The sequence below is a fragment of the Mastigoproctus giganteus genome, chromosome 5 (assembly GCF_048544385.1).
Source record: "Mastigoproctus giganteus isolate SK-2022 chromosome 5, ASM4854438v1, whole genome shotgun sequence".
Lineage (NCBI taxonomy): Eukaryota > Metazoa > Arthropoda > Arachnida > Uropygi > Thelyphonidae > Mastigoproctus > Mastigoproctus giganteus.
The window spans coordinates 59,415,057-59,439,535 of NC_143579.1; the positions used below are offsets into that span (position 1 = coordinate 59,415,057).

Here is a 24,479-nt window from a genome sequence, read left to right on the forward strand (position 1 = left end):
TTGTAGTACTATTTGGGAAACATGAACAATTTACCTTGTACCGTGTTGATGAAAGGAATTATTCAGCAAAGAAAGTAAGCCATATGAGATGGAACTCTTGACTCTTACACGTACTAATAATGTTCTTCGATTGTTTCCATCACAAGTAGCCTAATGGGATATGAGCCCAGTTGTTCATCGTATGTTTTACAGACTACAACGCCTGACATTTTTAACTTTGGCTTTCTTCTGCTCAGTACTGAGTTAGTCTATTTCAAACCGTTGTAAGGACATCTCAGACACATCACTAACATCTCCATCATAAATATGAGTCAGCGATCGAACACAGCATTCAGGGACATGCCAAGCCATTTTAGTACCTGAGGCAAGTTACTAATATGCGGCTACTGTTAATCATGGTAACGTTGGCAATTATTTAATCTTTCTTTTGGTCCCCCCACCTTCAGCTTTTAATCTGAGGCAGGAGCCTCGTTCGCCTCACCCCGGCTCTGACAGCACTAGACAATCCAAAAGCAAGAGAAGTGCATGGGAATTTACAGAGGTGCCTGGTCACCTTCCAGCGGGTGGTAGTAATTATTCAAATAACAGGTTAGAATGGTCATACCACATTCAAATAGCATTTTACTCCTACAACAAAGAAATGGTTTTTTATGTAGTGAATTTTTTCACCCTGTATCTCTACTAATGTTGTAAGTGAACAAAAGCCTGCAGCAGAATTACGCGTTACGGGGGCGCTTACAATTATTTGGAATTTCAAATACTGTATATAAGTTCTCTGGTAAGAGGTTTTTTTTTTTTTTTTATGAAAACCCCAAACACGAGAGGTATTAGAACCTATAGTACTTAGTACCGTGCTTGGGTTGGAGGTTGAGAAGACGAAAGAAGATATTTGTTGACATTCGACTTGAACTTTTTTAGACTGTAGCTTTCAGGAAATACGTATGAAGGAAGGTTGTTCCAGAAAACGGCAATTCAATGAATAAACGAGGAAGATGAAAAGTTGGTTCTGTGAGTTTGAAGTTGGACAGTAAATGGATGTTGGCGGCACGTGTTCGGACTGTTTTGAAAAAGAGTGGAATTATAGAAGCCAATTCAGAAGAACAGTGCCCATGGAAGTATCTGTAGAAGAGGCATGCAGCAGAAACAGTACGTCTATGAGAGAACGAGTGGAGAGACTGTTAGAGGTGAATCATTAATTAACCTAACTGCCCTCTTCTGAATGGAATCAAGAAGCCTGAGAGAGGTTTTGGGGGCACCACCCCAGATGTGGGAACAATATTCCATGGCAGGGCGGATTTGCGATTTATACAGAGTGAGCAGCTGTTTGGAAGAAAAGTAACGCCGAGAGCGAAAGAGAAAACCAAGTTTTTTAGATGCAGAAGAAGCAATATTTGTAATGTGCTTGTGCCAAGAGAGATTAGAAGTCAGCGTAATCCCCAAAAGAGATATATTTTGTCTAGAAATCTGAGTGTCACCAAAGAGTGTCACCAAAGCATAGGAGCAGAAGAATCCTCTTTGCGAGATATAAGACAAGACTGAGTTTTAGAAGGATTGAAATCAACTAAGTTGTCTTTGCCCCACTGGTTCAGCAGAACAAGGTTTCTCAAAATGGAAAGTGGAATGCAATGTGCTATCATCGGCAAAACTATGGATAGGATTTCCAGTCAATGGAAGAAGGTCATTAATATACAAGAGGGATTAAGAATTTGTCATATTTATTGCTCAATTTATTTTTTGTGTCCTGTATTAACAGAACAGAATTTTATAAATGAGAAATAATTAATAAACAAATAAATAATTGGCATTAATTACTACCCAATTGAGTTTCATTAAATTGAGAAAATATTGGACACTGGAAGAGGAAAATATGATTTTGAATATGCTCAATGCTTCTAATTCATGAGTATGCAAAATTTGTTTTTATTACTCGAAAAGATAAAGTATTATTATTTAAATATAAAGCAATGAATACGAATGTAAAGCAGGGTGGGAGAAAGTTCAAATGGAAAGTTATCAAAAGTACTGACTTTGGATTGATGCCCCTTAAATTATATATTTTTAGGAGGGTTCACATATATGTTAAGCGCCTATTGTTTTTACCATGTCCACATATAACAGGGGGACTCCCAGCAGACGGATTTTTTATTTTTTATTATTATTATTATTTAGGCGTGTTAAAAATATTTTTCAAGCCAAACCAAAATTTTATTAAAATCGGAAAAATAGAAATCCGGCAATTATTTGTTTTTTTTTCCCTATACATCATGATTTGAAAAAAAAAAAAAAAAATTTTTCATAGATTAAATGTAGTTTTAATGCAGTGTTATTAGCTAGTGAACATGCTGCTTGTGAAGACATATATACGAGAGAGAGAGAAGAAAAAGTAATACAGGAGAAGATAATTATTATAGTTTAAGTTAAATGGCAAAGTTTAGTGAACGTAAACTTAGTTTTCTCGAGATAACTTAATAATTAATTGAGTAATTAATTAATCTTAGTAATTAATTCAAATAACTATATTTGCTTTTCATTTCTATTAATCAAAAAAATAGCATTATCTATAATGTTAATTATTAATAAATTTTCAGATCATCACGGGCCGAAAATAAATTGTTTTGTGGATCTCACTCGATCCGTAGTTTGCTAACCATTGATCGTAACCTTAAAAAAACTAATAATAAATAAAATAAAGAAAATCAAATTTTCAACAAAATAAAAAAAAAAAGTTTTTCCGTTAATCTCTGCGGACTACTATTTTCTGTTATTCTCCCACGCTCTACATTCATTTGCAATTATCGTTGAGAGTATGAAACCCCAAGGGTAATTTGATGTCTACATGTAGGGCACAAACAGAAAATAAAACCGAAAATCTTAAACTTAAATCTGGAAAGTTTCAATCGATAGAGGGCAGCACAATCGTTGTTGCTATATCTGCTATTCTCCACATGATTCCGTCATTTCAAATCAACTTCCGCAAAATTCAGTTTTCCCCAAAGATAAAAGGCTTGGTGTATTCTATTCACTTGATTAGAACCATTAATAGCGAATAAATTTCATAATTTGTATATAATATTATTTTGCTTGTTCAAAATATCTTTGCAATTTATTTGAATTATTTTTCGATTTGCTGACAAAATTAAAGTATTAATGTGGTTCGGTAGATGGCGCTGCATTGCGACGATACAATTCGGCGTTTCTCAACTACATGTCATGGCCTACTTTGTCGACCTGTGTGCGATTGAACAATTTAAAACCACCGGTCTGAGAGACAACTGCATTATACATTGTTTTAAGTAAAACTGTGGAACTAACTGTCGGTCTTTCTACTCGATATAATTCTTTGAGAAAAAAAAAAAACAAAAACAGTAGAAATAGAGAACTTCTGGAAATAATGACAAAAACTGTCCGTGGACAGTAACACAAACAACCAAAAAAAAAGGTAGAAAAAATGCTGTTCAATCAACATTTTCACTGGCTTTATCCAGTCTGGATTTTATTTTCTCTGACGCTTTTTATGCATCCAGCTTTTGCTCCTCTGTTACACCATGTGCATATAATGTGCTCAATGAATGACAGTGATAGTCTCGCGGTTAGTTTACTCCTTTTGAATTCTGTTTGTTGAAATCATCATCATCTGTTATCATTCCGCTATTCAACGGGTCGTCGACGTATGAAGCCTCGCCACCATGCCCTGTCCGTGTACTTCTCTCCGTCGTTGATTTCACTCCAGTTTCCTCCTCTCTTAATGAGATCGGTCTTATCATGTCTTGCATCTCATTTTTGGTCTCCCCATTGGTCTTTTTCCGATGAACAGAGGGTTTGCCCCTCGTTCATCCTCTTGACATGTCCAAACCGTTTCAAACGGGACCTTTCAATCCTATTCTGGAGTTTTTCAACCTGAATTCTCTCCCTAATCACACCATTCCTTGCCTCAACCCTGATGTTATTTCTAAGTGCTCCGTCAACCCCATCATTGTTCTTAACTTTTTTCACTGTATTAGTGCACATAATTGGTCCATCAGTTGCCTGATGCAGAAAACTAGATCCACAGTCGATCTGCCAGGCCTAAAGCCATACTGTTCCTTGGCCATCCTATTTTCAATCGTTCCTCTTATCTTCCGCTCTAACACTCTCTCATACAGCTTACTCACATGTGATGCCTCTATAATTGGAACACTTTTTCCTGTTCCCCTTCTTGAACAACGGGATGATCAAGCCTTCTTTCCAATCCTTCGGCACCTGTCTCTCATCCCAGATCTTACGGAAGTCTGTATGTCCACGCTATCTCTGTCTCGCCTGTAGCATCTCTATTTATCTCATCCATACCAGTAGACTTACCTGTCTTGATGTATTTCCATGCCTGCACTACATCGTTCCACGTCAAGTCTGTCTACTCTCTCTCCGTATCTTCTCTTTCATCCCCTCTTCTATGATTAACCTGCCTTTGTCCCTTTTGCTAGTTGTCCTGCAAAAGGGACAGCCAGTCAGGACTGTTAGATAAAACACTGTTGAAAAATGGAAAAAATGGACTCGAAGCTACAGTTCGCTGATCTCGGGAGGAAGTGTAGGACTCCAAGTTTTTCACCCCCAAAATCATGAAGAGACTTTCTACAGATCATACCTATTGGCCATGCTAGTTATCTCCTTCTATTCAAATTTAGTTTATATCCCCTTCGGCTTTCCAAATTTTACACTTCTTGAATTGTCTTTTCTGGAAAGACCAAGTTATTTGCATCTAATTCAGAGAATTTCTTTTTCTCTCTTTGGGTGTATTGCTTTCTTTTTATTAATGTCCACTTATGTCGAACAATGCTCAAATGTAAAAGTAAAGTACTAATGAGTAAAACAGCTCTAAGAGTAAGTACAAGACAACTAAGGCCACCCAGCGTCAACTTAGAAAAGATGTGACGCAATCGTGGAACGTGCAGATATATTTTTAAAAACGACCTGCAGTCTAAAATGGGTACTATTGTATCTACCTTAAAGCATCGAACCACACAAAAATGCACACCAGAATTAAATATTAAGTTATAAATTTCTGGAAAATTTAAGAGATAATTCAAAAATTACTTTTAAGGAGTTCGCGATGGAATAGTAAAAGGCTTTGGGTGATCAACTCCAAACAAAATGTAAAATGTCTCGATTACGATTTATAATGAAAATGGAGAATGACTTGGACACCTTGAATTCTGAAGTCCTTCACATCACGTTTTCCAATTGAGACTTTTCTTTTTTGAAATATTAAGATCAAGTTCCTCATCAAATCTAAGTACTTCTCTTTTCCACGTTGGTGTTCATCAAGAGATCACTACATGGTAAAAACTACATGGACAACCAGTACAAATTGTATTGCTCAGATGTGAACATGCACGAAAAGAATGAACCTGTTAACTTGTCTGCATCCAACTGTCTAAATAAAGCTCTTCATCCAAGTGCAGCATGCAGCCTTCTTCCCCACTGACCCCAATCACAACCAACTTTACATGGCTTAATTCATTGGGGCCTCAAAGTCCACTTGCTTGGAAGTGGGAATGGATTAAGTTTTTTTTTATTCCAAAAGCATCTTCTCCTGTAAATCCTAGTCTCGGTCATAATGAGTTATGTCATCAGTTAATGACTGCAATAACTTTTAAGTTACAAGGAGAGTTTGTGAGAAACATTCAGAAATCCACCCTTCATCCTTCGCTTAAACCATTGAGGCCAGAAGAATTAAAGATGATCAATTTACTTTTCAGGATTATCTCCGGTCAATACAACTCTTCAACTTGCCTTCTATCTATATCCAGAAAAAAATTCTATATATGACCATTCAACGAGTTATAGGCAAATCCCATCTTATCAACAGTCTTTTTCTATAATTAACACACATCGCATTCAGTTCTTCACAGAGCCCAACACACCAAGTCAACACTGACATGCTGGCATTAAAATCTCACATCCTCTCTCATTCCATTCGTGGTTTAGTACTTGCTCAAACATCTTATAGTACATTTAGGATGTGGTATAAAGCATTTCTCGAAGAAGCGTTCTTATGATTCTCATTAAAAAAAAAAAAAAGGATTTCGTTTTACTTTTAATTTATTTACGGAAAAATAGATCTTTCGAAATATAAACCAGTAAGTTAAAAACCATAAAAGGGGTTAACGCCAAACGCATTTCTAATAAGAAAAGACTGATTACATCTATTTTATCACACTTTCACTCAGACGAAACTTACCTCCGGACGAAGATCAATATCAATGTGATTGTGATGGCTATCAAAATGAAGCCTCCAAATACTCCCAAGGCAATAATACCACCTAAAAAACAGAAATATTTTAAATACTCAGGTATCAGTATTTAAAGGATCGCCATGTTACCAAAGATAAAATTCATTCATGAACAACTAAAGAATTACTTACCCATATTTAACTTAGCCTGTGCTGCAATTGCAGCCCTGCCATCCAGTTTCTGCCTACCTTTCGACTGTGTCTCAACTAGGTCATTATTCTCGTGCCTAACTGGATTGATTGGAGAAGGATGAGGGGGTAAAGTTGGGGTAGAAGATGGAGGAGTCGGTCTTGTAGGTATCACAGGAGGGTGGCGGTTAGGAGGAGGTGGAGCCTCTTGGTCAATTCTTCTGGGAGGCGTTTTGTCTCCACTTTGAGGAGGGGATGGTGGCTTCTCTATTACTGGGATGTAATTAGATGGCGCTTCCTCCAGTAGCGGATCGTCTTGAGATATTTCATCATCAGGTAGATACACCACTGATGGAGGACTGTGAGTAGTAGATGGCAAGGCAACCACTGGAGTAGGCTTCCTGGGCACATTCACAGAAGATGAAGCGGTCGTCGAAGTACGAATAAAAGCTGGCTGCGCTGTGGACGTAGTTCTGGTAGCCGCCGGGAGAGGCCTGGTAACTGTACGGGTCGGCGGTGCCGGAGGAGAAAGAACCTGGGTGTAGGATGGCTGTAGCTGAGACACAATAGATGTGCTGGTGTAGGTAGGATGTGGCTGTGGAGACGGTTTCGGTGGAGGGATAGGTGAAAGTGCTGATGGTGGCTGTGGTAAACTTACTGCAGGTCGTGGTGGAGGAGGCGGTGGAGGTGGAGGTGGTGATGGTTTTTTCGTTGCTGGAACAGCAGTTGGAGGCTTTGGACTTGTGGTTGTAGTGGTGGACGTAGTGGTAGCCATTCCTGAAAATGGACAAAAACAAACGTACATAAAAGACAACGCATATCATACACAAAAGAAATTAACTGATTTGTGGTAATTTTTTCATGTTACTCGTAATCAAAATTTATAGAGTACTTGAAAATTTGACTTTTTTTTTATCTCTGGAACTGTTAATAATTCTGACGATGAACTTGAAGATTGCCTTCGAAACTGTTCAATAAAAACAGCTAATCTGTTAAAAAAAAAAGTATTTTCCTAAACTCAATGATTACATGTTAGGCAGACAACTTATGTGATCGAGACCCATAATTGAGACCCAGGATTCCCATAATGTTTTTATACAATGTCAAACTCAATGATTATTAAATTTTTATTCAGATTCTTATCCTGTTATTATTTTGCGAACTCATTAATCTTAAACATCTAATTATGGGCTAACGTGGAACGTTCAGCTCATGTTGAGAACTCTGAAATGTCATATTAAAATGTGTGTATGATGCGGTAAATTGTTTAAGGTTTATTTACTGAGGAGTAAATATCATGGAAACCTAGCATCTACAGTACTGAATAAAGATGCACTAAAATGGAACTTCATTTTCAACATGCTAAAAATAAATATATCACCCTACATAACAAAGCCACAATATGCCTCAACTATGGAGCCAGATCTGAGCATTAGAAATTCTAGAGCTACAAGCTTTGTATTTGAATTGTATCAGTGATGAGAGAAACATTTCCAGGCCATTTCAAGTGAGGAAGTTTAGTGTCTCAGAGTGAAGGTACACAGTTATCTGTCGGCTAGGGCCTTTTTATCATGCAAACAGATAAATCAGCTTCAGAATAGAAGGATCCACATAAATATGTACCTCTCTTCTGCAACAAGACAATCTTAACTCGGGACTTTTCGGCTTAAGGAATAATACAACAAAATTTTACAGTTAATAGTTGTATCTTGAGATGTAACCGTTGATATCAAGTGTTATCTAAGTGTTTAGCAGTGCCAATGCATACTTGAGCAGCTTCATTTGAAGATTCTGAAAGCATATTTCATTGATCAAGTAAAAAGACAGGGTGCTGCCAACTCATTATGGTTTCTCAACACAATAAGAATAAACATCCACATTTGTTTTCAGAAAACATCTTTAACATCTGATTTCTTAAAGAGGATGTCATTTCATGGATTATTCCAAGAAAATGTGGACCTAACTGTCCCATCTTTTAACTCCATATTACTCAAGTCAAAAATGTACTGCAGCAAAATGAAAATGTGGCCCAAATGAAAAACAATATAATCTCAGTGTGATTATGAGATTCCAATGGACACATCTTGGCTTTGAGTTTATACTACTACTTCTGATTTGATCACATATTAGTTTCAGTTGTGAGTGCATAAACAGTTTTATGTAAGGAATGACATTTTAACTTGTTAGATATTTTAGTTCATAAATTTACTACCGGTTCCTTAAATAAAACCAAAGATGGTAATAAATATTCATAAACATACCTAACACTATATGAAACACTTACTTTCGCAAACAGGCGCCTCTCCATCCCAATATCCACTTGCCACACAAGTAATGGTGTCTTTACCGACTAGCTGATAACCTGAAGAACAGAGATATCGTGCTGAAGTGCCATAGACTGTGGTATTCGTGGACAGGTAAAACTTGCCATGGGATGTAGGAGGAGGTGGTCGACAGAAAATGGCTGCAAACAAATATAAAATTCAAACTGATATACACCAAAGTATTCCAAAACAATTTCCAGAAGCTAAGTTATAGCATTAATAATTAATGGTAACCACCGATATTAATGATAAACACGTACTCGATTGTAATTTTGTATTCGAAAGTATTTTTCATGTACTCCATTAAAAAAGTTTATTTTCAGACTTCTTTATTTTTGAATAACAATCATTTAAAAATTAAAACTTATTCTAAATAGCAAACAATTTTCTGGTGATATTTTAGTACATATTTAACATGGAAATCACTCTTGCACGTGAATTACAAATATTTACTTCAAATGTGTAAAAACAAAAAAAAAAAAAAAAAAGGAATGAAACCAGTTAATTTAAAAATAAGCATTTTATTGTTCAAACGTTATCAGATGTTTGAAAGGGACTCTAAAATGTGTGAATGTTTCGGATGGAGTTCATTAATGGGCCGGTTATTTTGAGGCGTCCCATTCCAAAACTCATCTTATCCATTTTCAGATTTTCTCAAGAAACGGACAAAAAAAAAAAAAAAAAAAAAAAAAACTGTTTAAATTAAATATGCTATGCAATTTTACTTGTTCTGATAAGTTTATCTTATAAAATTGTCGCCGAATTAAAGGGTAATGGAAAAATCGAAATATTGACCATGAATTTCCGTTTATTTTCCAAAAAGGGTTAAATTTTTGCTCTAGTGATGATACGAGTACTCTCCATAATTTTGGTTAATATCTCCGATGTTAATTGATTAATTTCATTTCAATGTTGACTTAATTCGTTAATGTTTCGTGGTTAGCCCACAAACCTTGGGCTGACAAATTAGAAGAGAGAGAGAACCGGCCAATTAATGTCTCCGAAATGTGAGTTTAAGCGTTTGGAAAAAGATCTTTTATAATCCTCATTCGTTCTCTAGCTATGTGGGCCATGGCCCCCATCCTTTCGAAGTCATATGCTTTTGGGCGAAACTGTCTCAAAGCGGGTTCCAATCAAGGATCATTCTTCTGCACTTATATCCATTAAAAATCTATCAAAACAGTAAGCATCGATAATCGTGGGCAGAAATGCCACAACAAACAGTGATATGACTTGGATAAAGATTGCACTAGGGTTTCTCAGCACTAAAACCTACATTTTCATTTACACTTTCCCGTACTTGCTCAATCCTCCTAGAACTGATTTATTAAGGCCGTCCACCACGTCTTGCATCTTCAACTGCATCCTCGTTACATTCGGAGGCTTTTTGCCCAAAATCGGACAAAAAGCTTCCTAATAAGTGACCAATGCTTGAGCTATTTACGGGTTGAAATGCTGACGATAAACACATTGGGTCTGCACAATGGAATGGTCATTTCTAAAGTAAAGTTCTACCACGTTCGCTAAACCATATATTTTTCTATAGTAAATTCCCAAGGACTACTTTATATCTTAACTTTTTTAAATATTTAAAAAAAAATTCGGAAGTTAACTTTTATGTTATCTACCTGTAATTAGGTAGATAACATAAAAGTTAACTTCCGAATTTTTATGCAAATAAGGATAAAGTTACTTTCCAGAGAAGTAGCATTGAATATGGCAAGTTTTAGAATGAAAAAAGTATTTCAGAAGAAAGTATTTTTACTGCATTGGCATAGTTTTCGATAACATTAGTCTTTAAAGGTGAAATATTAAAAAAATTCAATAAATATGCAAACCAATACACGTAAAAACATAGGATAAGCATCAACTCAACTTACGGTCGCATCTTGGTGGTGGGCCATTCCACTTTTCATCTACATCACAAACTAGATTTCCTCTACCCACCAGGACGTGTCCTTCGCCACAGTAATACTGCACAGCGCTCAAATAATATCGAGTGTTATTCAACAGCGTGTAGCCGCCATTTTGAATTCTTGCTGGTAAGCCACACTCCAGATCTAAAGGGAAAAAAAAAAAAAAATTTACTTTCTAATAAGTTTGTAATATTTTGAGAACTATTAGAAGAAAATTCATTATGGCGATATAATTAAAAGTTCATTACAGGAAAAGAAATATTAGGCAAGTAGCGCAGAACGATTTTTTATGATGGACAAATTGGGATTATAAAAACAAATTTTGGTAACACTGCGTGCCTTGATTGCGTACTTTGAATTGAAATTAAGTATGACCAACAACCAGGGAAATTCCAAACGGAGATAGAAATGTCTAAAATAGCTCAATCTGTTTGTACTTGTGTTTTTTGCGATTTTATTACCTGCTTCAGAATGGGTCATCAAATATGCCTCACACAGGAGGAAGATGTAATGTATGCGAGGTGAAACACCAGTTGAAAAACTGAAGTTATCTAAAAGACTTGTAATTAAAATTAATAGGCGACTATAGCTTGTAAATAACTACTGTATCTTTACGCAAACTGTTTTTATAACCCATATAATCTATATTATAATGTAACCTTTAACGTCAATTTATTCTAAAGTATCTATATAGAACTTTTGTAATGAAAGGCACACAGAAATTAAACTGATATTGAATGATAAACTACAACATTGCATGTAGATAAAGAGATTGTATTTTGACTAAGAAGCGGTTGGAGGAAACATATTTCATAAGATTTCTAGTTAAACTTCAAAATCGCTGCTTTTTTATACTTAATGATCAGATGGAATGGCATTTATCGTTAAAAAACATAAGGAAAATATACATACATCCGAAATATTTTAGTAGATTTTATTTGGCACTTCAATTTTTACCACCAAATTTTCACGATTACTTCGAGAAACGTGGTAAGACAATAAAACGTTCAAACGATTGAATATTTTCATCGTAATTAATATTTGGAAAATTGAAATAAGTTGACTAAATTTATTAATTCTAAATTCCTAAAACTGTTGACAGATTTATTGACAAAGGATAGGAAGGAGGGCGGAAAAGCTTTAACAGCCAATTAAAGCTAGGTAACTTTTAAGCAGAGCACAATGTACGCATCTTTGTCTTGTACTTGCATTTTTATAAAAGCGACAAAAGCGCATGTAATCGCGATGTGTCATTTGTAAAGTTGATAATCTCTTTAAATGCAAATAAATACATATTCCAATTCGACTTCAGGCGTTTAGGTATGGGTATTATTGTATGGACGCAACTTACATCTACATTTTGGAGGAAATTCACTGAAAAATCCAGTGGTGAGGCAAGTCCTGATGTTTGGTCCAACCAGGAGGTGGCCAGGTGCACAACGATACTCAATCACTGAACCAATTTCGTAACTTCGAGCAATGATGGTAGAATTGGATGGTCTTTCAGGTTTACCACAGGTGGTTGGTTCTGCAAGGAAACGACTCATTAGACATATTAAGCATAATACCCATTTACATTTATAATTTCACTTACTATTCACTAACATTTCAGTAGAAACGCAGTGAAGAATATTAGCATAATTCTTGGCACATGAGTTTATTTCTAAAATGCAAGTTCTGTCTGGTTCTTATCGAAATGACACGTAAGGAATCAACTTCACAGGAGAAAATACCATTAAACAATAAAATTAACGTAGAGATAATTCGCAAAGAACGATGCGTGATAGTAACTATATGCGAGGAAATTGAAACCATTCCTCAACATTACGTTTATAAATGTGAAGTCGTGGACGGGTTTCCATTTTAAAAGTGTGTGTTTAACAACGTTTATAATGATTGTTTTAAAATTTTCCCTTTCGTATTTTCAGGACAATATATGATTATCTTATATATTGCGTTGCAGTGACGACTAGTTGAGTGAATGGCTAGATGTAGTGATTAGTGTCATCCAGCTGAATTACATTGACTTGTGTCATGTAGCAGAGCAGTAGCGACCTAACCATCTTTGCGCCAACAGTCATCCTAAGTTTCAATGTCTATGAACAAATCAAGGCTCAGCTTGCTAAGCGATAAAAGCAAAAAAGATAGAAATAAGCATATAAAGAAATATAAAATGTATGAAGATATAAATAGAAAAAAAATCGATTTGGCAGAAATTTGATTCTAATGTGGCGCATCTTGTTCAAATTGAAAAGCATCCAACATTGTTGAATTATAACTGGATTTAAATATCAGTCCCTTTTGTAAAGACACGAAAATCCACTAAATAAGTGGAAACAAAGAAACAAGAGTAGTTCACAGCAGATTTCGCATAGTTGCAACTTTAGTGTAAAATAAGAGAACTTTCTCAAGAGATCAAGTAGCGTACGAGATTGTCCCTTGTCAAAGTGACTAAAAATTCATTGATTCGAATATTAAAAAAGCATCATATTTAATTTTATAGTATTGTTTGTGCTCTTTACCCTCTCATTGTACTGTATTTAAATATATGCTTTGATTTTTATATTTTTTAAAGAGATACATTGTAATTTAATGGGCAATTTTATTACATTTTTTCTCCACATTAATTACAATGCAAACTGGGAATTATTACGTGAATAAAAAAAATAAAATAAAAAATAAAATAAATGTGCATTAAAATTCATCGGATCACAATTAATTCCACGATTAATTCCTTGAATGCTTCCCGCTTAGAATTTGCTAAGTGGGAAGCATTAAAATCGAAGCATTAATATGGGTAGAAGTAACCCCAGAGAAATGTACCAACTGTGTGGTACTACACTTAAGGTGGTAGAAAATGAAAAAGACCTGGGAGTAATTGTACAGTCAGATATGAAGTTTTCTGAGCAATGCAGACAAGCTGCCAGGGCAGGTCATGGGGTTTTGTCAATGATATTTAGGAATTTTGCTAGCAGGGAAAAGGAGGTGATTGTCCCTCTGCATAAGGCAATGGTTAGGCCACGCCTTGAGTATTGCGTACAGGTCTGGAGGCCTCATTTTAGATTTTTGCTTGAGCGTGTACAGAGAAGGGCAACAAGATTGGTGAGGGGAATGAAGGGATCTTCTTACCATGAGAGGCTTAAGTTCTGCAAATTGCAGCGACTGGAGAGTAGGCACCTGCGAGATGATCTGATTGAGGTGTATAAGGCCTTGAATGGGTTGAGCACGCTGAATTCTGATGGGATCCTTCCATTTGTTCAGATTACGAACCTAAGGGGGCATAAATTCAAATTAAGGAAGACAGCTGTAGAACAGATGTGCGGAAATTTGCCTTTAGCCAGCGGGTGGTTAATTGCTGGAATAAACTTTTAATCTGTCGTTGTGGAAGTTGATAGGTTGAATAAATTTAAGGAGGAACTGGACAAACATTTAGAGGGAATTGTTTTGCAATTTTTTTTTTTTTTTTTTTGGCTGATGCTGCATAAGCTCATACACTTGCTTTTTTGCATCACATGCCACTACTACTACAAAGCGATCACGTTCCTTGATTCAAATCTAAAATTAAAAAATATATATCGAAATAAAATGTGCAATCAATACGTGGAATACACAATGGCTCTATACCGGAAGTATAAATATGGTAAATTATGCATTATTCCCATTTGTGATAATATTATATTAAAAGTATTTGTGAGGCTAATTTTGGAAAAATATTTTTGAGGCTAATTCTGGAAAAATATTATATTTTCCGACAACTTTAGCTCCCCACCAAAAATAAGGTGGGATGAAAAAATAACCCTTAGGATTAGTTAACTGGATTCCTGGACACAATTAATGGTATCATCCTCCGCTCTGAGCCCAAAGTTCCGAGAACAGTCTGTAGCTGAGAACTATATAGAGGAAGTTAGTAGTAGCGATGGGAGCAATCAAAGGCAAAGGATTACAGAATGATCATTCATTTGTTATCATAAAAAATGCATTATAAGAAGTGTGGCAATTAGGTTCCCTGACTGGCGCTATTGCGGTCATGTTCGATGAGTTTGAAAATAAACGTAAGTGGTATGTTGTAGTTCAAACTTCCTACAACAGATGGTGGTACAGAAATTGTTCAGTAGTGTTTCAGGTTGTAACAACCAGTTTCGTTAGTAGCAGTAACGTTCCGCGTCAAGATTGCAATAGAGCAACGAACGAATATCAAATTGATTTTGTTTTAAACTGGAAGATTCTGCAACAGAAATGTATAAAATGTTGAAAATTGTTTATGGTGATGAAACGTTAAATCGTACCAGTGCGCATGAATGACATAAGCTGTTCAAAGACGGACGTATGGATGTTCGCAATAATCCAAGAAGTGGGCGTCCGTGAACTTCTCGAAATGAGAAGAGTTGCAAAAGTTTGGGAAATTGTGGCATGAGATCGTCGTTTGACCCTCAGAATGATGGCTGAAGGGTTGGGTATGAATAAGGAGACGATTCGTCAAATGATGCATGCAGATTTTGGGAAGAATGTGCTGCACAGCTTCACGGATGGACAGAGCAACGAACATTGTCATGCGAAGACGTCATCCAGACTTGTCAAGACAATTCTAATTTCGACTGTACTGTCATTGGAGATGTGTTGGGTGTTTCAGTAGGATACAGAGACGAAGCGTCAGAGAATGCAGTGAAATCACCACTAAAGCCCAAAAAGTTTCGTTTATATTAGTCTGGGATCAAGACGATGCGCATCATGTTTTTTGACAAACAGTGTGATCCACAAGAAGTTTGTAGCTGAAGGAGGGGGGGGGGGAGCCAATGTTGCATTCTACGTACAGGTGCTTCAAAGAATTGAAGCGCATTTCCTGAGTAAGCCACTATTTCGAAAGAAAGGCAGCTAGTTATTGTTACATGATGTTCCACACCCATTCCGCACTTGTTGCAAAGTGCATTTCTAACGAACATTGCTCTGTACAGATCAACCAGCACCAGGCTTCTTCCCCTTTTCCAAGATGAAAACTGCCCTCAAATAAAAGAGATTTCAGGATGTTGAGGACAAAGGAAAACGTAACCGCCAAACTGAACATCATCTCTTTGGGCGTCTTCGGTGACTCTTTTCAGAAACTTTTAGAAAAATGTAATAAGGTATAATGCATTCAGTCAGGTAGTGATTACTTTGAATAAAAGTAAAACCATTTTTGAACTCTTTTGTGTTTTTTATTGCTACACCTAGTAAACAATTAATCGGTGTTCAAAATGCAGAATGAATAACTCATTAAGAAATGCTGCTTCATTCGAATTTCAGAAAAACGAAATTCGAATGAAGTGCTCATTAATACGAAATGCTCATTATTTGGTGTGCACATTAAGTCAGTCTAATACCGCACATTCCGTGAGCTTTTTCCCCCAGTTATTTAATTTGTATCAGTTCACTGCAGAGAATCGTTCATTTACATTAAGCAACTTGTCACGTTCCTTAGGTAGGTTGGAGGATATTGTATGTCTTGAACATTCAAATTACCCTTGGAAATATTTTTTGTAAAACATAACATTTCAATATTGAAACTTTCAGCAGAGTGCCATTGCTAACCATAATGAAACATTCAGAAAGCATCCAATGAGAAGGTTATTGGAAAACAGTTATTTCCATTTTATACATTTAATCAAATCCAGATTTATAAAAGTATGTTAATTTAGGTAGTGATTTTTACTCTGCAATCGAGTTTCGATTGCAGAGTAAAAACCACTCCCATTTTGTTATATCTTGAATGTTAATATGTAGCGTAAGAGGAGAAATTAAGTTTTACTGCTCCGATTTTTAAAGAATGAACTATAAGAAAACAGTTTTTGAATGTGTTTGCCAGCAAATAATAAAAACGGCGATTTGATATTGAGGATCAGCCAACACCAAACATCATACGAAAAATACTTTAAAAATGGATCATCGAATAATGAAATCAAATCGAATAATAAAAGCCAGTGACATTTCAATAACGTATATTATAATCAAATTCTGCTTCCAAATTGAACGAAAGGTGTTCAGCTAAGTTTCCTTTAATCTTAACCGCACTGATAATAAATTCAGATGAGATCCAATATACTTTTTTCCTGAAAATCTCGGATACGATTATGGAACGTAGTAATTGGATGCACGTACAGGCGAATATAATAAAATCAAAGGTAGAACAATTTTTGGATAAATTTCGTGTGTCGGTGTTCTCAGATCTTGAATGTCCAGGACAAAGAGCATAAAGTCTCAGACAATATTAAGAAGACGGGTTGCAACAGTTGAGTTCTTTGCATTAAAATATGCACTCCTAATAATCCTGATTAAGGTTAATTATTGAAGGTCAGACCTGGCTGGGCAATGTGTTGGCAAAGCCTCGAGGACTTCGATAGAAGAAACGTTGACGAAACGAGCAGATGGCTTAATTTAAGAGATATTCTAGTCTAAAGTAATATATACCAACGAAATCTCGTAAATGGAGTGAAGAAATCTTATGTGACACCATAAAAACATTGCCCAACTCAGATGAAGATTGAGAAAACAAAAAATAAACTTTTTATTAGTACTTGGAACCACCGTGATGCATTTCTTGACAGTGGTGCAAATAGTCAGTTTATTTTGATAAATGATTTTCAGTATATTTTAAAGAAGTACATTCAAAAAGCGAATTTTATTATTAGGCATGATCAAATGCAACTAGCCTGCAGGAATTTCAGTAATGAACTGATTCTCTAATGAGGTGGAAATTAAACTGCTCATTTGAAGGGAGGAGAAGGGACACCGTTCGTGGAACCATGAGAAAATATTGATTTACGATATACTCTAAGAATAACTTAGAAGTTAGTTGATGTACGAAGTGAGTTGTGTTTGAGGAGTGTTAGATTTTTATTTTTGAATTTATTGAGTTTTTATTTTTCTATGATTAATAGGTCTTGTTACCATTTAATCAAATAACACAATTGTTTTCACCTCACTGGACACACCACTTCAATCACTCAACATTTTGTAGTACATTATTATTTATTCTTGGATTTTAATAAAAATTGAAATATAATATGTATTTCACATTTGACGTGATTAATAGAAGAAAATGGTAAGAATTCATGATTTGTGTTTAGGAAAATAAACAAAAACGAGCTGCTGAAATTTAAAATTTGAGAACTGGAAAAATTTCCTTTCTGCATATCCACCATACTGTTCATTCATTCCTGTAACGAGCGCATCACAACGAACATAATATCGGTTTCTTCAGCTACAATATATGGTATGTGGATAGCTTATGTGATATGCATGAACAAAAATAGAAAAAAAATTCCAGTACAGATACGATTTTAATGAAATTGTGCCTACTCGACAAATCTTCATTAAAAAAAAAGTCAAATATGAAATTTATGAAAATCCGTCTAGTGGGAGTTATCGGTTTATTACATGCAGAGGGACGGACATGGTGAAGACGATATGCGCTTTACGCATATGTTAAAGCGCCTAAAATGGCTTAAAATAATTTCATGAGCAATAAAAGAATTTCTATAGCAATACATGGCCCATTTCTTATTTAATTACATTTATAACAGAAATACAATCTCATAAGTCTGGCGTCCTTATAATATAGCGCATGCGTTTTTTTTTTTTTTTTTAAGTTATGCACACAGCCTAAGTATTCAGGGGCAATTCGTTTATGTATGCATTCTGTTCTCAACTTAAGTGAGTCAATAGCATAACTTAACGCAATCAGATGATCGGAGACAGCTTTAATTTTATCGATATGAATTCGAAGAGCTTTCGATTTCATAAGTATGCTAACTAAATAATGTTGTCAGAAATCACATTTGAATATTTGTAATAGTTCTTAACCTTAATCTCAACAGAATGACATTCGCCAGCATTTAGCCAAAGCGTGAACCTGTGCTGCTGGGTCGGTCTAGTGAGTAGAGTGCTTTCCTAAGGAATAGATCGCTGGTTCGAATCCCGTCTCCGGTATGGATGTTACAAAAATCGAATCACCTTAAAAACTAATACTGTACTATTAAGTACTCTGTGAACTAATATTGTGTTTCGCAAAATAAATTATTTGTTACAAATACATGATACCAATGACAAAGTCTGGGAAATATGTAAAACAGAAAGGGAAAAAAAATATTTTGTTTAAGTCTGACAGCTTATTTCCTCTCTGCCAGGCATTATTTGGACCATTATATACTCTGCACTTCCCTACTACTTCAGAAATGAAACGCATAAAAGTGGATAAACTGATTAGAATTGAGATCATCTTTAGAAGGCAAGATCTCAAGTTCTAGGGGTTCATTTCGGTGTCGACAATACAATTCCCAACTTAGAAAAACCTTGTACTACTGGATTTGTCTCATCTATCAGGCTAACATCTCTTATTTTGCACCCATCAGAAAGTTAAGAAAATAGAAATGGGTGGGAAGGGATTTGGGTGAAGACACCGATGGTAGGACGTCAGAAGCTAAAATTCAAAATGTTCTTTATATTTAGGACCAACACATATGGAAGGGCATGTGCATATTCCAAGTAACTGAACGAAATTTATGCCCAAATAAGAAAGAGTAGATGCTTAGCATTAAAGAAGTTATAATTTTAAACGTTTACCTTTTAATAGAGACATGGTAAAAAGACAAGTTTTAGCTATAATTTTATCTCTAATTTATCTGTAGTTTGTTTTAAGGCAGGTGTTGCTGATGAAGTTCTTTCCTTACAATTAAGATGGGAATAATTAGAATTGAATTAAAACAGATCTTGTCTTTAGAATAAACTTATTACTGTGGTTCAACTTACTGTGCTGACAAATGAAATTCAGATTAAGATTACAGCTTGTATCAGACCAAAGCCATCCTTTAGCTCCATCAAAACGGGAACAGTTCTCGTTGGTCCCGGGAAGATTCCAAAACGATATCGTAATATCCTTACCTAAAAGATGGAGAAAAATAAGTTTCAGCACTACGCACAATCTTTCAGTTTTCATAACTAAATTACAGTAAATACCACACAATATACTACCATAGCACTATTTTGAAATAATGCTTATTACTTCCGTTTTACACTTTACCGTTTATCCACTTCCAGTTGTTCCTGTCTCTGGGATCTCTAATAGCACCCATCCAGTACTGTCCACTGGGGTCATTTCGGTGTCGACGGTACAATTCCCAACTCAAAAAACCTTGTAGTGCTGGATTAGTCTCATCTATGAGGCTTCCACCCCTTATTTCGCAAAATCGCTTCGAATTGGCGAAGTTTAGAGGTTGATTATTGTAAAATATATAGCATTTTCCATTATAAGTAGCCGTACTGCCTAATGGCTGATCTCGATATGCCGGACATCTTTCTATTGGCAGGGCTGGAAGAATTAAAAATTAGTGCTGGCATTAAAAACATGTTTTAATCAGCTGTTTTATAACATATTTTGTAGTCTTTATGGACAGTAATAAACACAATCTGATATAATAATAATTGAACGATTTGATCCTAAATGAATGTAATTAATTGGTTGTATCAAGAGGCAGATGTTATTTTACAAACAGTGCCCGTTGTGATAGCCGCGTTTCTATGCATCTCTTACAAGGCGTTGACTCGGTCTCTAATGGACTCTACTCAAGGTTCCAGATTTTATTATATGAATTTTTCTAAGACTATGCAGTAGGTCCACTGCAAAAATATTAAAATCTCATTGAAACAAAGAAGAGGAAATGAATCCTTATTATTCGGAGTATTTTGTATATGGCTTAATTACAATGTCCATACTATGACAAACAAACCATCTTGAATGACAATTCCAATGTAATTAATTGGAATTGTCTGGGCAGATAAATGATATCTACCGAGACATTGAAAGATTTCAGCTTGCTGTGCGAAAATCTAGAGAACGATGGTAACTATTAAAAACCATCACCGTTATCTAGATTTGCACAGTTGACTAATTATTTATGAAGCCAGAGTATAATAACATAATCGAGTGTTATTCGATTCTGCACTCTTTGGCAGTTTATTTTTACTTGGAGGTTCCCATAATAGATTGGCTTCGTCAGAATTATTGACAACAGTACTATTTTGTTTGCATTTTCTAATATTATTGCTTGCGATTTTGGAGAACCAAAATCCAAATAAAGATGAATTACATGCTGACTACATCCAGAAACTAATGTTCTTGTGTGAGGGTTGAAAGGTCGCGATGGTCCAAAAAAAAAAAAAAAAAATGGCACACAGTGGTTACTATAGTTGTGACATTTTACTCTAAAGTACTTTCACACGTGGGTAAGTTAGTAATGTCTCTTTTAATCTGGTAGAACTTTTAGATCATGTTAGCTTTACGTGGGTCTTTCTCTTTTGTAATTATGCCGAAAGGATGCAATTAAATATCATTAGCATCTAAAATCTTCCGAAAATGCCTGCTGATAACTGCACAAATAGAAAGCAAATATTACTGGAAAACAAGACTGAAATACAGCACTTAATAGTTACTTCAAATACGAATTTTAAATAGATTTTGAGAGCGAAAGAGAGATGCCAGTTCAGATAATACCTACCTTGATCCGTGTAGACAAATGTTTCACAGATGGACAACGGATTTCCAGGCGGACCTTCTAAATGAAGACTAACGAAGGCTCCGGGCATGGCTGTTGTACATGGCAAAAATAGTGGACGACCTTCCTCTGTGAAAAAATATATTTTTTGTATTATATTGAAGTTTCAATTAGGGAAAATACTAAATAGTAATAATACATTTATTATGGTTATCAGCTATCTCAAAACATAGCCGTTGTGTATAAAGAACTTTAAAAATATTACTTAAATCCAATTTATTATTTTTACTGAGTTTCGATGTTATAATCCACCATATAAAAGTACCGTTAGATCACGAACTTTTATATAAAAATAATATCATACAGCATATACATGATAAAAATAAGACATTTTAAAGAGAATCTATGAAAATTATCACTTTGAATAACAGAATGCTAGAGCAATGAAATTTATTTTAAAAGCAATATTCTTTATTTTGTGTCGACATCTACCAACGACATGTAAAATTACGAATGCGCAGCACAATTATTAAATGAACATTGCCTTAATTGCTAAACAGCATATGGATTATTATAATGATCTTCATTATAATAATCAGAAAATTATTATAATAATAGCAGAAAATATGGATTATTATAATGATCTTCTTTGTACTCTGTACTTTTGACTTAGGCTCACAGAGTACTTTGTAAGCCTAATGTTTGATTACTGGTAACATATTGCGTCGTATAAACAGTTGATAGTAACGTGATTTGTGGATAGCATTTACACTCGTATTACAAAAAACAAGGCAGAGAGAATTTAACCTGGGTAATTTGACAAAAATGCAGTTCCTTCTCAACTCATTTTTTTCGGTAATGCGATCAAGCTTCCTCAAAATTCTAAATCTGAAAAAACCTGAACGTGGAACAAGATAATGTATTACTTAAATGTCACATGAAGGTGTTCAAGCGTATTTTTGGTAATAATCATTACGGTGAAAGAGATGCGAACCAAGGCAAAATATCAGACCACACGGGCAGGCAGTGAAAGGTTGAATTCAGGTAAACGAAAAAAAAAAAAAAAATTGTTTGTTTGGGAATTTTTTTTTAGGCGCATCGACATCTATGGCCATAGCGCGCCATAAAAAAATAATAATAATAAAATAAATAAAGCATGGAATTCTGTAGGATACTGATGAATACTATTTAAACACTAAATCGTTAACTTGACTAATAAAAGTCGATATCAGTACATTCAAGTACCATAGAAATACCTGTCGGGACTTAAAATTTAAGTATTATCTACATTAGGAATAACTACTTGTAGTTATGAGTGACTGGGGTTCAAGCCCAAGACTGCTAAATACGGTGCTGTTTCTTGTGAACTCCTCTGACCGTGTGGTCATCTCGGAGTATAAAACAGAAAATTTAATTTAATGTAAAAACTGAAAAGCCTGAATTTATTATACAGAGTAATTGTTATATATATAAAATATTGTATATCTAGAGGGAGTGTTAGCATTTCTATTTAAATAACAGTGGGCATATCTATAGTTTAACGCAACGAATTTTTGAATAGTTTTGAAAACATCGTAATGAATTTGGCAGATTAGTAAAATTATTAAATATGTTTCTGCTTATTCTCGATACGTCCAGAAGAGTTTATATATTCATTATGGCTGTAATATTAAATTAATGCATTAATTAAATATTAATGGTTGCTAAATATTTGGAGCCGTAGTTCGATGAGTATGGTATCCTGAATTCTTAAATGTTATTCTTTATTTTGTTTAAAATAAAGACTACAATAAGCAAGAGCCAAATATTATATGATATCAAATAAATCGTATTACATCGAGATCCTTACTCGTAACCCCATCTTCGGGAGAAGTCCAAATTTAATTGATTGAAATATTAGTATTTAAACCTCGATTCAATGCTAATCGCAAGATGACTTAAATTTTAATTGCAAATACACTCACCAAGATATCCCGTAAACTTGTTACAAACTGGATTAACCCCTAAATCGGGACGATTATTTCCTACTCGTACGATAATAGTCGCAGGTCTGTTGTTAGCTGAAAATATATAATTGATATAAGAAGGAAATACAGCCGAAAAACAAAATTAATGATGTCAACATGGTTTGTTAAAAATAAACATATCATCTATGGTTATAAAATGTACTCGATCAGAGTAGTTTTAAAATTCGAAGAACTCTACTTACAGCAACACGATGTGCCGAAGTCCACTCGTACAAGTTGAACCATATAGGGTTCCAGCAAGTTGACGTACCACCAGGGTGTCCTCTCAGCTTCCGTCATAGTACAAGTCTCGGCATTAAAGAAAGTACTAGTACTGCCATCTATGGCTTTTTGGGGTATTCCTTTGCCTACAACAGAGGATTGCATGGGAGCTTTGCCTGCTGCTATATTAAGAACTGAAAAATAAAAATGAAATAAAATAAGAAAAAACCTTATTCCCAAACTGCGCTCCGCGGATCCCTTGGTATCCGCAGATAATTTCTGTATTTTGAATTTTACTTATTTTTTAAAACAAAATCTAAATATCGTTACAGACTGGTGCCACACCCGACACGAGAATTCGGTTGTCTACCACTCTTCACACTAGTAACCTATGAGGTACGATTGATTGTATACTGAAATATTGACAGTTTATTATTCAATTACTTTTTGTGTCAAGCTAAAAAAGGTAGTTTGTAAACATAATAAAAAAACAAATCACCGGACCCACCATATTTAAATGATCTAGGATGTAAGGATCTGTGGTTATTTTTCAAAGCAAAAAGGGGTCCGTGAGCAAAAAAGTTTGGGAAACTCTGGCCCATATCGATGCTAATTAGGTAGGAAGGCGCAAACATTGAACAGAAGTGTGACATATCCTTCATTATACTGATTTAATACCACCGGTGGAGTAACTTGAAGGATATTTTATATACAATAAGAAACTGAGTACAACAAAAAATTTAAGCATGGTATTAAGAAGTCCTGCATTGCTAACCTAACAACACGTGCAAGTGTTGGTCGCTCTATTGCTCAACACTGCCATCATTATTAGTCATCTAACGATACGCATTGTGGACATCTGCGATAGTTACGGTGACAATTTCCGAGCCGGTTGTAGGACACATGGTACCAAATGAGCAGTCCTACAAAAGTAGGAAAATTAAATCACATCTAATTCTTTATTGAAAAGAAGAAAATATGAAAAAAAAAAATACAACATTCAGCAAAACAATTATTAATATAACATTTACATTTTGTTTATTCATCTACTGAAGCTAGAGTTTTTTCCACTCGTATTTACTGCTTTAGC

The 24,479-nt window shown here is 35.1% G+C and overlaps 1 protein-coding gene across 1 annotated transcript in view; it reads right to left on the minus strand.

Annotated features, from left to right (window-relative positions):
* The window catches only part of LOC150085431 (uncharacterized), an 87,661-nt gene that overhangs the window by 5,360 nt on the left and 57,822 nt on the right, over window positions 1-24,479 (minus strand). The window contains exons 3-12 of the mRNA XM_090373234.1: window positions 23,371-23,583; window positions 23,126-23,221; window positions 21,165-21,290; window positions 19,691-19,978; window positions 19,420-19,551; window positions 11,990-12,166; window positions 10,603-10,782; window positions 8,683-8,862; window positions 6,402-7,175; window positions 6,218-6,299 (exon numbers count right to left, since the gene is read on the minus strand). Coding sequence (XP_090229360.1) covers window positions 6,218-6,299; window positions 6,402-7,175; window positions 8,683-8,862; window positions 10,603-10,782; window positions 11,990-12,166; window positions 19,420-19,551; window positions 19,691-19,978; window positions 21,165-21,290; window positions 23,126-23,221; window positions 23,371-23,583 — 2,248 coding nt within the window. The remainder of the gene's footprint in view (window positions 1-6,217; window positions 6,300-6,401; window positions 7,176-8,682; window positions 8,863-10,602; window positions 10,783-11,989; window positions 12,167-19,419; window positions 19,552-19,690; window positions 19,979-21,164; window positions 21,291-23,125; window positions 23,222-23,370; window positions 23,584-24,479) is intronic.